The sequence below is a fragment of the Mustela erminea genome, chromosome 2, assembly GCF_009829155.1.
Source record: "Mustela erminea isolate mMusErm1 chromosome 2, mMusErm1.Pri, whole genome shotgun sequence".
NCBI lineage: Eukaryota > Metazoa > Chordata > Mammalia > Carnivora > Mustelidae > Mustela > Mustela erminea.
This window is the reverse complement of record NC_045615.1, coordinates 45,955,674-45,970,683: the sequence shown is the minus strand read 5'-3', so window position 1 is coordinate 45,970,683 and position 15,010 is coordinate 45,955,674. Positions and strand designations below refer to the sequence as shown.

The following is a 15,010-nucleotide window of genomic DNA, read 5'->3' as shown; positions in this document are numbered from 1 at the left end:
AGAATGAAACTCAACCATTCTCTTACACCATAAACAAAGATAAACTTAAAATGGATGAAAGACCTCAATCTGAGACTGGAATCCATCAAAATTCTAAAGAACAAAGGCAGTAACCTTTTTGACATTGGCCACAGCAACTTCTTTCAAGACATGTCTCCAAAAGCAAGGGAAACAAAAGTGAAAATGAACTTTTGGGACTTCACCAAGATAAAAAGCTTTCAACAAAACAAAGAGGTAATCCACGGAACGGGAGAAGTTATTTGTACATGACACTATAGACAAAGGGCTGATATCCAAGATCTACAAAGAACTACTCAAAAACACCTAAAAAACAAATAATCAAGTCAAAAAATGGGTAGAAGACATGAACAGACAATTCTCTGAAGAAGACATACAAATGGCTAACAGACATGAAAAAATGTTCCTCATTATTAGCCATCAGGGAAATTCAAATCAAAACCACATTGAGATACCACCTTATACCAGTCAGAATGGCAAAAATTGACAAGGCAAGAAAAAACAAGTGTTGGAGAAGTTGTGGAGAAAGGGGAACCCTCTTACACTGTTGGTGGGAATGCAAGTTGGTGCAGCCACTTTGGAAAGCAGTGTGGAGGTTCCTCAAAAAATTAAAAATAGAGCTATCCTCTGACCCAGCAGTTGCACTACTGGGGTATTTACCCCCAAAATACAGATGTAGTGAAAAGAAGGGCCATAAGTACCCCAATGTTCATAGGAGTAATGTCCACAATAGCCGAACTGTGGAAAGAGCTGAGATGCCCTTCAACAGACAAATGGATAAAGATGATGTGGTTCATATACACAGTGGAATATTACTTAGCCATTAGAAAGGATAAGTACCCAACTTTTGCATCAACATGGATGGGACTGGAGGAGAGGATGCTGAGTGAAACAAGTCAAGCAGAGAAAGTCAATTATCATATGGTTTCATTTATTTGTGGAACATAAGGGATAGCATGGAGTACATTAGGAGAAAAAAGGGAAAAATGAAGGGGGGTGGGAATTGGAGTGGGAGATGAACCACAAGAGACTATGGGCTCTGGGAAACAAACTGAGGATTTTAGAAGGGAGGGGGATGGTGGGATGGGTGAGTCTAGTGATGGGTATTAAGGAGGGCATGGATTGCATAGAGCACTTGGTGTTCTACACAAACAATGAATCATGGAACACTACATCAAAAACTAATAATATACTGTATAGGGACTAACATAACTTAATAAAAAAAAAGAAAGGAGGCAAGAGCAGACGTTTTCAGCTCTAAAATGTTCTAAAAAAGGACAAATTCACATAAAATCTAAGAGATTAAGTTATTACACTGGGCTTCTAAATTTTAAGTCCTGTTTCAAGTGAACAATTAACATTAGAACAAGGAATTTAATGTATTGTTCCTAGTCTTCCTTGAGAAAATGCTGCCTACCGTATCTTTAAAATAGTTTTGCTAAATTTTAAAATATGACTATATGTACCAGCTGAAACTGTAGCTTACCCCAGAAAGATTTCCCAGAACCAGTTTTACCAACTGCTTCACATAGGAAAATGAAGGTGCACAATTGCTATTTCTGATGTGGGCACTGCAAGCATCCAGAACAGTCCGAACAGAAACTCGAGCATAAATAACGTCTTCACACATTCCAAGCAGGATGCTGTTGAGATGATCTCCAAGCTTGATAGGCTGAATATAAAGAAAGGAAAAGCCACTTTGAAAAGTGTTTGTAAATCTTCTCTAGCATGAGACAAGCTATTTCAGGAGTCAGAGGAATGAGACCAAACATACTTCAAATACTTGAAGGAAAGGAGTTTCTTGTCTAGCAGCATATATATTTTAGTACATTTTGCCTTTTCATAACTCAAAAAAATTATTAGCAGAAGATGGTTAACATAACTCTCCTAAGATAGGAAGTATTACAGAAAACTCAGTGTTTTTTTGTTTTTTTGTATGATAAAGAAATGTAATTCTTCAGTTATTCAAGTGTTTTTGTAAGCAGTTACGTGAATGCAAATGTGTACTCACATTTTGAACGAATAAATGATTTCCTAACAATCAAAAACATGTAATATATTCAATATAATTTGACACTGATGATAACTTAGATTTCAAGTACTACAATGACTTAATATCATTTATATATAAGTTCTCTTTACGCTGGTGAAACAAAGAAAGTGTAATATAAGATTTTTTAATTAGTTGACATATTTGTAGAATATTCTATCCACATGTCCAATAAGTATACTAAAAAATGCAATTAAAACCAAAAAAGAGCCACTACACAACTCGACAGAAAGGCTAAAATGAAAAAGACTGATAATTTGAAGTACTGATAAGAGAAAAGCATTGTTGGTGGGAGTTTAAACTGGTACAACCATTCTGATGAAGCATGCTCTTCCTGTGACCCTCCTTTCCACTTCTCATCCATTTGGGTGTTATGTCATCCTTTAGATCTCAGCTTGGATGCAATACCCTTCAGTAAACTCATCATAACCCTCTAAGCGTAGTTAGAGGCTCCAACTCTGGTTTTCCATAGCAACCCCCATTTCCCTACCATAGCATTCACACACTGTTATAATTGGCTATTTTGATGCCTGTACTCATAGATGTACCCCACAGGCATGGGCCATTACATTCCAAGTGTCTAGTACAATGTCCAACACAAGACAGGGGCTTAATACTTCTGAAATGGTATTACATATTTGTAAAATGATTGTGATTTCTGAAAGCAAGATATAAGTTAAAGTTTATACTTCCATTCCAATTTATACATTAGTGATATTTACTTAATTTTTGGCTCTCTTTAAAGTATAAATTATTAATCATAGGCTGTGTTCACATTTTACACTAAGTTAGGTTGTACAATATAGGACATCAATATTAGTAGTAATTTAATTTTTTCACCTATGTTTATAAACTTGGAACTGAGGAGAGCAAATCAGAGTAAATCAGAGAGAGTAAATCACAGTATTTTTCATGATACAAAATGAGACCAAACCAAGTTGAAGATGTCATCCATCTCTCATGGATCTTAGGATGTCTGAATTTTAGACTAAAAGCCTAAAATGCCTATTATTTCTTAATTTGATAAAACAGACCAAAACAACCTTTATACTTAGTTATTTTTGGTTTTGACTTCTACATGCCTAAAATAAAACCTATTTCTGTATGTTACATCTTTGCTTTGATGAAATATAGCTATTTTTAAATTTTCAACTTCAAGTTATTATTATTTTTACATTGGGTCTTCAGGAATCTCTTATTTTAGAAAATAAGAACTAGAAACAGCCTAAAGGTCATCAGAACCCAAAACTTCAGAAAGTGTTGCTTTAATGTCGGTGTCTGTTGCCATAGGCTTAGTGAAGTATGATTTTGAAGCATCCAGTTAAAAAATGTAGTAAGTATAAACTGAATTTCAAGACATAGTTAGAACTACTATTCCTATGTGTCTGCATCAAAAAGCATTATCACTTTAGTTCAAGAACGAATCATCAACATTTAGAATCCCTCTTATCAGTCATTACATTAGAAGAAAAACAGTGGACTCCCATTTCTCTTGCTATAATTTTTGAAGAGGCCACTACATTTCACAGACTAAATTGTATGTAGATAGTAACTGCTATAATTCTAAGAACATTCTGAGAACAATAGTGCCTTTAGTACTTTATAATTTAATTGAGAGTATGACATTATTAATGTGAACAAATAGCACAGAAATGCTGGTATGCCTCATAACATGCTGTAGAACATAAAAATATAAGGAAGAGCTTTTTAAAAAGATGTACAGATGTGACAATTTGACTTACTTGGCTCTGAGGCACTTCGTGATCGGCCCCCCAGTACAAAGTCATTCCAAGAGAATAAATATGGATCTAGGAACAGAATTTAAAAAATCATTTTATGGTGAAATAAAATTTAAAACTTTACCAAGTACTAAAAAACACGATTTAATGAGTACTATATATTCATGACTTTTTTTGGTCCCAGATAAAGTATAACACATGATTTGAGAAAAATCATCATTTCATATTTTATGTAAATGTGACACCTTAAAATAGAAAAGAATGGAAATTATCACAACAGATTTTTCCCCATAATTCCCCAGCCTATCATCTAGGAGTATTTTTGTTACTTCTTACTTAAGCTTCTTTATGCAAACTCATGCAAATATACTTTGTCCTCCGCCCCCCTTTTAAACTAAGTAATCTCTATGCCAAATATGGGCCTTGAACTCATTAGCCCAAGATCAAGACTTGCATGCTTTATAGACTGAGCCAGCCAGGTGCCCCACAAATATATATTTTTATAAATGTCAGAAGCTTTAAAAATTACACCACACTTGCATTTTTAATTTAACAAGAGATATATGTGATGTCATTTTGTACATGCAGCTATTTCTCTCCAATCTCTTGAACTGATTCTCTGAGATTATGTATTGAAGAGTAAGTCATCTGTAGTTTGATACACATTGTTGGATTTCCCTACCAGAAGTTGGGGATGTAAAAAACCCATTTTACATTTCTGCCGGCAACATGTAAGAGATTTTTTTCACAAGCCTTGTCTATAGAATATGCTACAAAGATCTGATTTTTGCCAATGTAGAAAGAGAAAAAAACTCATGAAAGGTTTTTTTCTTTTCACTGAAGTTTTGATTTGCATTTTTCTTACTAAGAAAGAATGGAGTAATGGAGGAGAAAGAAGCTGGGTGAAAAAAGATATTTTTGCATTGTTTGTATGCTTCTTAAGTTTAGAAAAATAGTAGCACATTTTTATGCTCATAGGAGTGATTCAACACAGAAAACTGGAATTGCAGGAGAGAGCAGAGGTTGTTGGGAGAAGACTGTTCAGTAAGTGGGAGGAGTGGAAGCGAAAGAACAAACGGACGGATGGTTCATCTACACTAAGGAGACAGAGAAGATGGGAATTTATGTGAGTAATCTGGTAGTGGTATCCTGGGAGAAGTTTCTCCTGACTGCTTCTACTTCTTTCCTGTCAAACAGGAAGTGAGATGAAAGTGAGGACAGTTAATCTTATTAATAATCATTTCCCATTTTTCCTCCTGTTAAGAAATTCAGAGCTAACCTTTTAGCCCATCTCTATCAATATTGCATAATCTTACTATGTGCAATTTTTTTGTACCAGTCTTACTCCAGCACCATCTTATTTTCTTGCCTTTATTTTCACTTTGGTCTTATTTTCTCACATTTATTTTTTAACTCTCTAAGCTCTCTCAAATTCTCTTTAGAAACAGGCAAGGTATGCACAAATAAAACTGGGTATTCCTTTTTACAATTTCATAGTCCTTTAACCTACTCCAAATTTGTCTCCTAAATGATTCTAAATCTCAGAGTACAAAGGTTGTTCCTCTTTTCAAATATTTTCATTGCTCCCAATTAAAAAAAAATCCCAATTCTTTATAATGAGAAACAGGGCTCACTCTAACTTGCTTCTACCTCCTTTTTCTAGATAGATTTATAAGTCTTCCTTCTGTTATTACTCCTTCACCTATCATAACCTAAACATTTCAGCACCACTTAATTTTCTGTTGCCAAAATAATCATTCTGTTTCTCAATTTTTCAAAGTTCTTTCTTTCTTCATTTGACAATAAAATTCCTACACATTACGGATGGTCTAGAGATGTATACAATATAAATTTTCCCAAACAGGATAAAGCATTCTCTTTCATGTAGTTATATTTCACTTGCATCTCTAATGAAACAGTTAACTAATATTGCCTATAATATAGTTAAGATGTGTCCATGTTTGTATTCCTTGAGGAAGTCTTTTTTACATATCTTATAATACCTCTTAGCAACTAACATAGAACTTGTATATAGTATATATTCAATATATGCCTGCCAAACTTCATGACATGTACCTTGCATAGTGCAGGCTATTTGTATATTTCTGTTCTGATTCTTTTTAAAGAACCTCATATGTGAACACCTTTTCAAAGGGCCTCATATATGAAAAATACTTTTCACGGCTTGAGCATAAATAACTAATTATATATTCAAATATATTTCTCTTAACATATTCATATTGATTTGTGATTCTCAAGTGCTTAAGATTCTTTATTGTATTTATTGCTCAGTATGCTAAATGAGTTATTATATTTTAATAATTTGTATACATGACTATATAAAATTAGTAGCACAATTCTTAAAACAAGGTTATAAAATCATATACTTGATGATCATCTATGTATATAGTATAATGATTAATTCTGTATGTCAATGTGACTGGGCCACAGGATGCCTAGACAGTTGGTCAAACATTACTCTGGGAATTTTTGTGAGAGTTTTTGGATGAAATGAACACTTAATTTAAGTAGACTGATAAGGTAGATTGCTCTCTAATGTGGGTGGGCCTCATCCAATCATTTGAAGGCCTGAGTAGAACAAAATGGTTTACCCATTCCTGAGGAACAAAAACTACCTTTCTGTGTGACTGCATTTGAATGAGGACATCAACTTTTTTCTCACCTTTAGACTCGAACTGAAACATTAATTCTCCTGGTTATCAGGCCTTGGGAGTTGAAAAGGACTAGAACTGTCAGACTTGGAAAGTGGACTTAAGAAATTCAGGCAATTAAGTAGATATGTGAAAAGGGAGGAGCCAGAGATAAAGATACAATGAAAATGTGACATGGGTAAGAGGACACTTGAGTGAGCTAGTTAATATACCTCATTTGTTTTTATAGCTATAATGGACTGGAATGTAAACTCCATAAGTGGAAGGAATTTGTCCTACTTATTACCCTATCCCAGGACCTAGAACAGCACTTGACATATACCGGAAATATTTAGTGGGTGTTTACTCTGTGCTGGGTATTGTTCTAAGTAACTTACAGGTATTACTTAACTTTCTAATAACCCTATGAGGCAAGTAGTATCATTATCCCTTTACATATAAGTCACCTGAGCCATAGAAAGGTAAACAAATTGCATGGGGTCACACATCTTTCAAGTGACAAAGCCAGAAATTTTACTCAGAACCCATACTTGATAAATATTTGTTGAAAAATAAAATGGGATAATAATGAAACAGTCATCACTGAGAAGGCTCAGAGATGGAAGGTATTCTTCCACCTCTACATCCATTCTCTAAAGAGGAGATGTTAAGTCTTTGAAGACTTAGCTAACTGACCTAACTGACCATAAGTCACTGGGTAAGATACTGCAGTCTGATATGCAGATACCACCCACCTAGTGATCTCTGTGAAGAACTAAGAGCTGCTTTATGTGTGCTACATAGTTCCTTTTAGCAAAACCCCTTGGCACTTTGTGGCTATGCATTTAATAGCAACAAAGCATAAATAGCTTTGGGTGAAAAAAAATCCTGAGTTGTTTCTACTCATTCAACAAATTTTCAGGGCCACTAAGTGGCAGATATGGCATAGACCAAAAGTTCTCCAGCTTCAACACAGATCAGTATCATCTGGTAAAACATAGACACAGGGTCCTACGTCTAGGATCTCTGATTTAGTAGATCTGGTGTGGGGCCTGAGAACTTGCTTTTCTAACAGGTTCCCATATGATGCTGATACTGCTAGTTGAGCACAACACTTTTGAGAACCACCAGTGTAGAGCAGAAGGGAAATAACAATGAGTAGGACAGGCAGGGTCCCTTCCATCTCAAACCTTCTGCTATAGTAAACAAGACAAGATGACGCGATGTACAAGACAGTATACAGAGAGTACAATTAGGGTAAAAGAAAGCTTTAGATCTACAGGAAAAGGTAGCCAGGCAATGAGGGGATGAGACAAGAGCTGAGATGGCATGAGAGAGTATTGGAGGCTGAAGGAAAGGAATTGCAAAGGCTAAGAAAAAAATAAAGCACTTAGCACATCCAAGACACTGAAGTCCAGAAAGACTGAAACATAATAGAGCTTGGGAAAAAGTGTGCTCAGAGGGAAGGCTTGCACAGTACACACTCAAAGGCCATGGTACAGAGTCTAGAGTTTATTCAAGGGAAACAGAGAATCTGAATAATTTTAAGCAGCAAAAAGATAAGATCAGACATGGGGTTTAAAAAAATGTACTGACTATAGTTTAAAGAACAGACTGGACAAGTTATATTTATATTGTTGTATACCAGAACTCTCAAACTTCTTCATCTTGCAAAATTGAAACTTTGTATCTACTAAACACAAATTTCTCCATCCCTCTCTCACCAGCCCTGGGTAATCACATTTCTACTTTCTGTTTCTATGGTCTGTCTACTTTAGATATGTCACAGGAGTATAATCATATGGTATTTGTCTTTGTGTGACTGGCTTATTTGCTGAGCATAACGTCCAAAGGGTCACCCATGGTGTAGCATGGGATAGGATTTCCTTCTTTTTAGAGGCCGCATAATATTCTGTTGGGTGTGTATGCCACATTTTCTTCATCCATCAATGAACATTTCAGTTGCCTCTTCTGGGGTATTAAGAATAATGCTGCAATGACTGTGGGTAGGCAACTATCTCTTCAAGATCTTGCTTTGAATTCTTTTGGATATACAACCAGAAGTTAGATTGTTGGATTACACAGGAATCACAATGGATGTCCATACTGTTTTCCATAATGGTCACACCATTTTACATAACTAAAATCAGCGCATAGAAGTTCTGTTGTCTCTGCATCCTTGATAACACTTGCTATTTTTTGTTCTTTTGTTGGTAGCCATCCTAGTGGGTGTGACATAGATTATCTCCACAACCCCAGCAATTAAAATGTTCAAATTAATGATTTTACTTCATATTAGACTCTGGTACTAGACAGTCCTGGGGTTTGTTTGTTTTTTAGTGATCTGCATAGTGCCCATCATGTAACAAGTATACTTGTCAAATTTATGGATGAATGAATAGACAAATGGGAAGGAGGGGGAAAAGGGATGCATTAATAAGATTTAATATAAACTACATAAATTATAATATACATAAGGGAATTTGGTCTTTTTTTTTTTTAAAGATTTTATTTTTAAGTAATCTCTACACTCCGTGTGGAGCTTGTATTTAGAGCTGTGAGATCAAGAGTCACATGCTCCACGGACTGAGCCAGCCAGGTGCCCCAGGTATTTTTTTGACAAGTTCAGTTGAGGCTACTGCTAAGGTTGGAGAAGTCCAGTATTGTTCTTACAAAAATGACCCTTGATATTCAAGAAGCACAAAGATAGTAACAACCATATATCCTGACATTTAGATAGCAAGTTGGTGGAAACGAACACTTAAAAATGAAGATTCCTTTGGTTTATCAGGGATATAGTACAAATCCCTGGGGCATATCAATATTCTTGAAGACAAATCAAAACAAGAATTTGATTCAGGTTCCAATCCCATCAAACTGATTTCAAAAGAACTGCCCAATTAAGTACATCATGTGCTATGCAAGCAGGAAGTGAACAATTACCAAGTAAAACAGAAAAGCCAGAGGATCAAAAGCTTAGTGTGACCTGTATAAACCTGTGTAGTTTTAAAGAGGCATGTTATCTTGAAAAGTAAAATTTTAAGGCAAATAAATGAAAGTGCCTATTTATAGAGCTGGTACCGAAATAAATTTTTTTCCAAACATATATAGTTTCCAAACAAGTTCCATTGAATAAAGAGAACATTTTTATGCATCAAGGTCTTATTAAGCACTCATTATTATTCACAATACTGTGCTAGGCATTGAGTATTATTTTTAAAAATAACAGTAAGCATGTATTGAATGCTAGTTAATGACATATCCTTAACTCATAGAAGTCATGAAATGCAGTTACCATTCTCTTTTTCAGTACACCCCTTCCCTATTAAAATCAGAATAGTAGAATGGTGATTTTTAATTTTAATTTCCATACTAACAACATCAAATTAGTTTCCATGAATTTATTGGCCATTAGTCGTCAAATAGATATATGTTCTTTTGCACCCCACTCCCACCAAAAAAAGAATACTAGAATATAGGACTATTCCTCTGACCTTTGCTTATATTTATATTGCAAACAGGAATGGATCAAGAAAATTGCCTTTGATTCTCTTTACACTTAGAATTACACTGAAGCATGAGTAAACTAGGAGTTCCAATTAGATGCACTAAGAAATCAACTCTCCTGCCTGTTTTTTCGCACAATTATCTGTTTTGTGTGTGTTGAGTTTGAGGAGTTCTTTATAGATCTTGGATATCAGCCCTTTGTCTGTAGTGTCATTTGCGAAATTAACTGAGGGTTTTGGAGGGGAGAGATTGGGTGAGCCTGGTGGTGTGTATTAAGGAGGGCACATATTGCATGGAGCACTGAGTATGGTGCAAAAACAATAAATCTTGGAACACTGAAAAAAAATAAAATTAAAAAAATAAAATAAAATTTAAAAAAAAAGAATATTTGAGTGGCTACTGAGCATATGAAAAGATACACTGATCATCAAGGAAATGCACTTACATTTATTTATATATAATATACAGTAAAAATTCATTGCATATATATTTGCATTTCCTTGATGATTAACATGGCAGTATTTCAACCAATTGTTGAAAAGGATGCAAAGCAAATTGAATTCTGACACATTCCTAATGTAAATTTAAATTTGTAAAAATAAATAAGAAATAAATTTGTGCAACCGCTTGAATAAACAAACAAAAAAGAAATCAACTCTATTTTAACATAGTAATGGCAACAATCCCACATCCATCCATCCCCGCTCCTAAGTACTTAGCCTAGTAATAGGTAAGTGTCAAATCACTTTCCCAAACATGTGCTCTAACAGTACCTAAACACAGGACAGTTTACTAGTTTGGGTATCTTGACATCATGGGGCAAAATGGGAAAGCCTTCAGCAAATGAAAAGCACTTGTTACACCTGAAATTTCTAGTAAGCACTTTTTTCTTTTATTGTGGATTTTCAATACTTTAAAGAACTCACGAACACCTGTGCAAAACTTTTCATAATTAGGAAAAAACCCTAGTGAAATTCAATAGAAATTTTTAAAAGTAAGACAGGCATGGCTTTATTGCAATTTTTCTTCATTTTTCTGAGGTCACCAGATCCACTTGAGAGACTGATAAAGTCTCTCAAGTGGACACTGTTCTTCAAAAGTGCTCAGACATGCAAAACTCAATATGCTATTGGTTTGTAAATATCTTGAACCTCAATTAAGATTTAGAGATCCTGGGGCCCCTGGGTGGCTCAGTCGGTCAAATGTCTGCCTTTGGCTCAGGTCATGATCTCAGGGTCCTGGAATTGTGCCTTGTGATGGGCTCTCTGCACGGCGGGATGTCTCTTTGATGATTCTCTCCCTTTGCCCCTCCTCTGGCTCCTGCTCTCTCAAATAAATAACTCTTTCAAGTAAAATGCACATACTTTTTCATTTAATAATTTTACTGTTAGAAAATATTAGGTTAACTTTTACACTGAACGTGGAATAATGTATGGGAAATGATATTCATACCCAATTCTGAATTCTCCAGGTTCCATATCTAAATTACCACAGTGAGCTGCACACTATCTATTTTTTTCACAGCTTGATTAGATCTGATGTCAATGGTATTGCCATCCTCAGACTGCATATTTCTCTCATAAATTTTCCTTAATTGTTCCATCAAATGAACTGTCAAACTTTGCCAGCTCCACTTCCAGTGTATCCCATTCATCCATGCCTTTACATTCCCAAGGCATGACTTGATTTTTAGTTCTTCCCCCCAGATTATTAAAACACCTCAGTTAGATTTCTATACAGTTCAGTTCCTACACATTCTCTTATTTGTGTGTGCAGTATAGATTCTATATATTGCACAGATTCCTATATAATACAATTCCTATACAATCTTTCATCTTACCTAGTTATCCACTTTTGTCAAACATACCCTCTAAAATCACAAATCACACTATGTCAGTGTCCTAAAAATATGACTCAGAAGAAAGTCTCAGGGTCTGACATTCAAAGTTTTCTCTATTCTGATCAAATAGCTTCCTTCTTTTTATCCACAGCCTTCCTAGCCTAACTGATCTAACTAAATATTTCCCTTTTACAGTGGGCAATTTCTTACCTCTTATCATTGCATGTAGTAATAATCTTGAGTGTAATGCTTATTTCTACCTATTTTTACTTTTCTAAATTCTAATCACTCTTCATAGTCCAATACAAATGCTACCTTTTCTGTAATTATCATTCTAAGCTAAAAATTGCTCTTCTCCAGCATCTTAATATACTCTACCCCTGTATACAGCATTTATTTCAATCCATATATTACAGATTGTTTTATACACATTAATCAGGATCAATTTTCTTCTTCTTCTTCTTCTTTTTTTTAAGTAGGCTCTACAATCAGTGCAGAGCCCAGTACAGAGCCTGAACTCATGACCTGGATATTGAGACCTGAGCGAAGATTAAGAGTCAGATGCTTAACTGACTGAGCCACCCAGGTATGCTGATCAGGATCAATTTATAGTTATTTTTGCATTTTTCTCACAAGCACAGTTCTTTATACACAGCAGACATTTAATAAATATCTTTAAACATGAATTAATTACAGCTCACATTTTAAAAATGTTTTCTTCAATCCATAAATTTTTTTAAAACTACTTTGGATTCTTACACAAAATAATGTGAACTTCTTGAATACATAATCATTTAAAATTCAATGGCTGTTTTTTCAGAGGGTTGAGGTAGGGTAGCTCAGTGCCTTTTACATTTCCTACTCCACTAAAAAAACAAAAAACAAAAACAAAAACAAAAAATCAAGCAAGAATATTTAAGAATTACCTTTTCAACATCTGAAAGAGAAGTCAGTGACTGATTCTGAAGAACCTCTGGTGCGGTGAATGCACGAAGGTCCTGATCGGAAATATTTTCATCTGTAAACGACACACTACCGGATGGCAGCAACAGCAGAGACCACGGAGAAATGATGAAACCAAGGGCAGCAGGATCAGCTATGCTTACTGGTTTGTAATCACACAGAATAAAAAGGAAAAAAACAAAAACAACAAACCCTGCTTAGAATTATAATCGCAGTATAGATCATTTAAATGACTATCCCAACTTATATTTATGTTAACATGTTAACATACACCAAAGCAACATGCTACAAAGAGAATGGGTTTCATGTATCTACTATTGCTAGCATTATTAACAACATCACCTTGATTTGGCTTAACCTTTTAAAACTTAGATGGTAAAATTTGGAGAGCAGAAATAGAAAATTTTCACTGTCAGTCATAAGAATTAAATTTGGTTCAAAAACTTGACCACAGTGATACTGATGAGCATAAGGATCAAGTGGTTCCTTAAACTTTGGGAGGGGGGAATCATGGATTCTTTTGAGGATTTGGTGAAAAATATGGTCTCTTTTTTTGAGGATATAGAAAACTATAAAACTGCATACAAAAGAGATTCAAGGATCTCCTTACAGACAACTTGTGGACCCTATGTTAAGATTTCCTCATTTAGACTATCGTGTTCTGAAACACAGAAAATAATTCCTTTGATAATTTATCAGATTTGGACTTAGTAAGGTTTCAACTATAGAGAATGTCTTTCGTTTGGCACCAAAATAGATATTTGTCTGAATTCAGATTTGTCTTGTTTGCATTTGTTCATTATTTTACCAGAATTTCAGATAGCTTCTGTACTACCAAATGTGATCATTGGGGTCTCTAACATTTTTTTGTTTTAATGTTTGCATGTATGGGTGCCTAACAGCACATGTTTAAGAGAGTATCAAAAACAAAACAAAACAACAACTCTCTCTCTCTCTCTCTCCTTCAATTTCAGCAGGCCTGCTTGCAAAAGTAAAAGTATACATTAGTCTCAACAAAATAGACTTATTAGAGGTAATTTATTTTGTCCTCCCATTGCAAAAGGAAACTAATCTATGTTTTAAGGTAACTGCTACATGACCTGGATTATGGACTCAAACTGCTAGAGGGGAGTCACAAAAGGTCTGTGACTGCTGGTGCCACTATCTCTCAGCCCAACAAGCTGTACTGATACCTCTCTATGTCTAAGAAACTGACCAAAGTCTAAGGCACAATTTGTTAAACATACTACAGTATCTATGCTTTCCTGAAAACAACTTTTATTAGAATGGAATTATTGATCCTTTCTGACTTTTTAACCAGAATTTGACTTACGTTAATAAAAAGTAAACTATTAAAATTCATTCCTTTTCTGAAGATTAAAAAGACAATTATATGTTCTCCTGTTTTTTTATGAATCTGAAACACGTCTTTAGTAACTGTGTCAAGGAAGAAAAACAAGTTTGAATGTATCCTTTCATCAGTGAGCACATCTCCTGTTACACTGAAGCTGAGTCACAGACTAGTGGTCCTTATAGTCCCACCCGATCACACATCAGGCAGCTAAAAACATGGCCTGCAATTCTCATGGTAAAATATGTTTTAATGAGTCATCACAGCTGGTAAAGGCTAAGTATATTGTCTCTCATAGCCACTTTACACATTTTCTGTTAGAAGCTTCTTCTTGGGTATTTCATGCATAAATATTACATAGTCTGATGAAAGAGAACTCAAACAGGGCAGAATAATATTTTCCTTGACTAACAATCCTATTCGAAATATCGATATTTCCCATGTCACAGATATTATAAAACTGTCTACAATCAATTCCTTTCAAATTAGCAATAAAACGGAACAAACATTAGGAGACCGATAAGGAAGGCCACCTACTAACTAATATCTGGTATGAGATAATGACGGTCTGGAACCACATAGTGGTAGTAGGAGTGGTGGCAACCTGTTGGGACCCGAATGGATTTTAGAGGTAGCGACAACAGAATTCCTGAAAAACTGGATGTGAAGCAAGAGAATGAGAAGAATCAGGATGACTCCAAGATTTTGGTCTCAGTAATGGGAAGGATGGAGTGTCTTCAACTGAGTTAGAGCACAGGTTGCAGAAGTAGGGGTTGGGAGATGTTGGTAGGAATCAGAACTTTACTTTGGGACCTACTATGTTTAAGGTAACTATTAGATATTCAAATTGGGGTATCAGTAGGCAGGTGGGTTGCAATTTGGGCAGAAGGT

At 35.0% G+C, this 15,010-nt stretch overlaps 1 protein-coding gene across 10 annotated transcripts in view; it reads right to left on the bottom strand.

Moving 5' to 3' along the window:
- Positions 1-15,010, bottom strand: part of PTPN13 (protein tyrosine phosphatase non-receptor type 13) — a 213,244-nt gene that overhangs the window by 126,496 nt on the left and 71,738 nt on the right. For all 10 annotated transcript variants that reach the window (XM_032332798.1, XM_032332800.1, XM_032332799.1 and 7 more), the window contains exons 3-5: positions 12,732-12,910; positions 3,811-3,876; positions 1,505-1,690 (exon numbers count right to left, since the gene is read on the bottom strand). In XM_032332798.1, the coding sequence (XP_032188689.1) occupies positions 1,505-1,690; positions 3,811-3,876; positions 12,732-12,910 (431 nt within the window). The remainder of the gene's footprint in view (positions 1-1,504; positions 1,691-3,810; positions 3,877-12,731; positions 12,911-15,010) is intronic.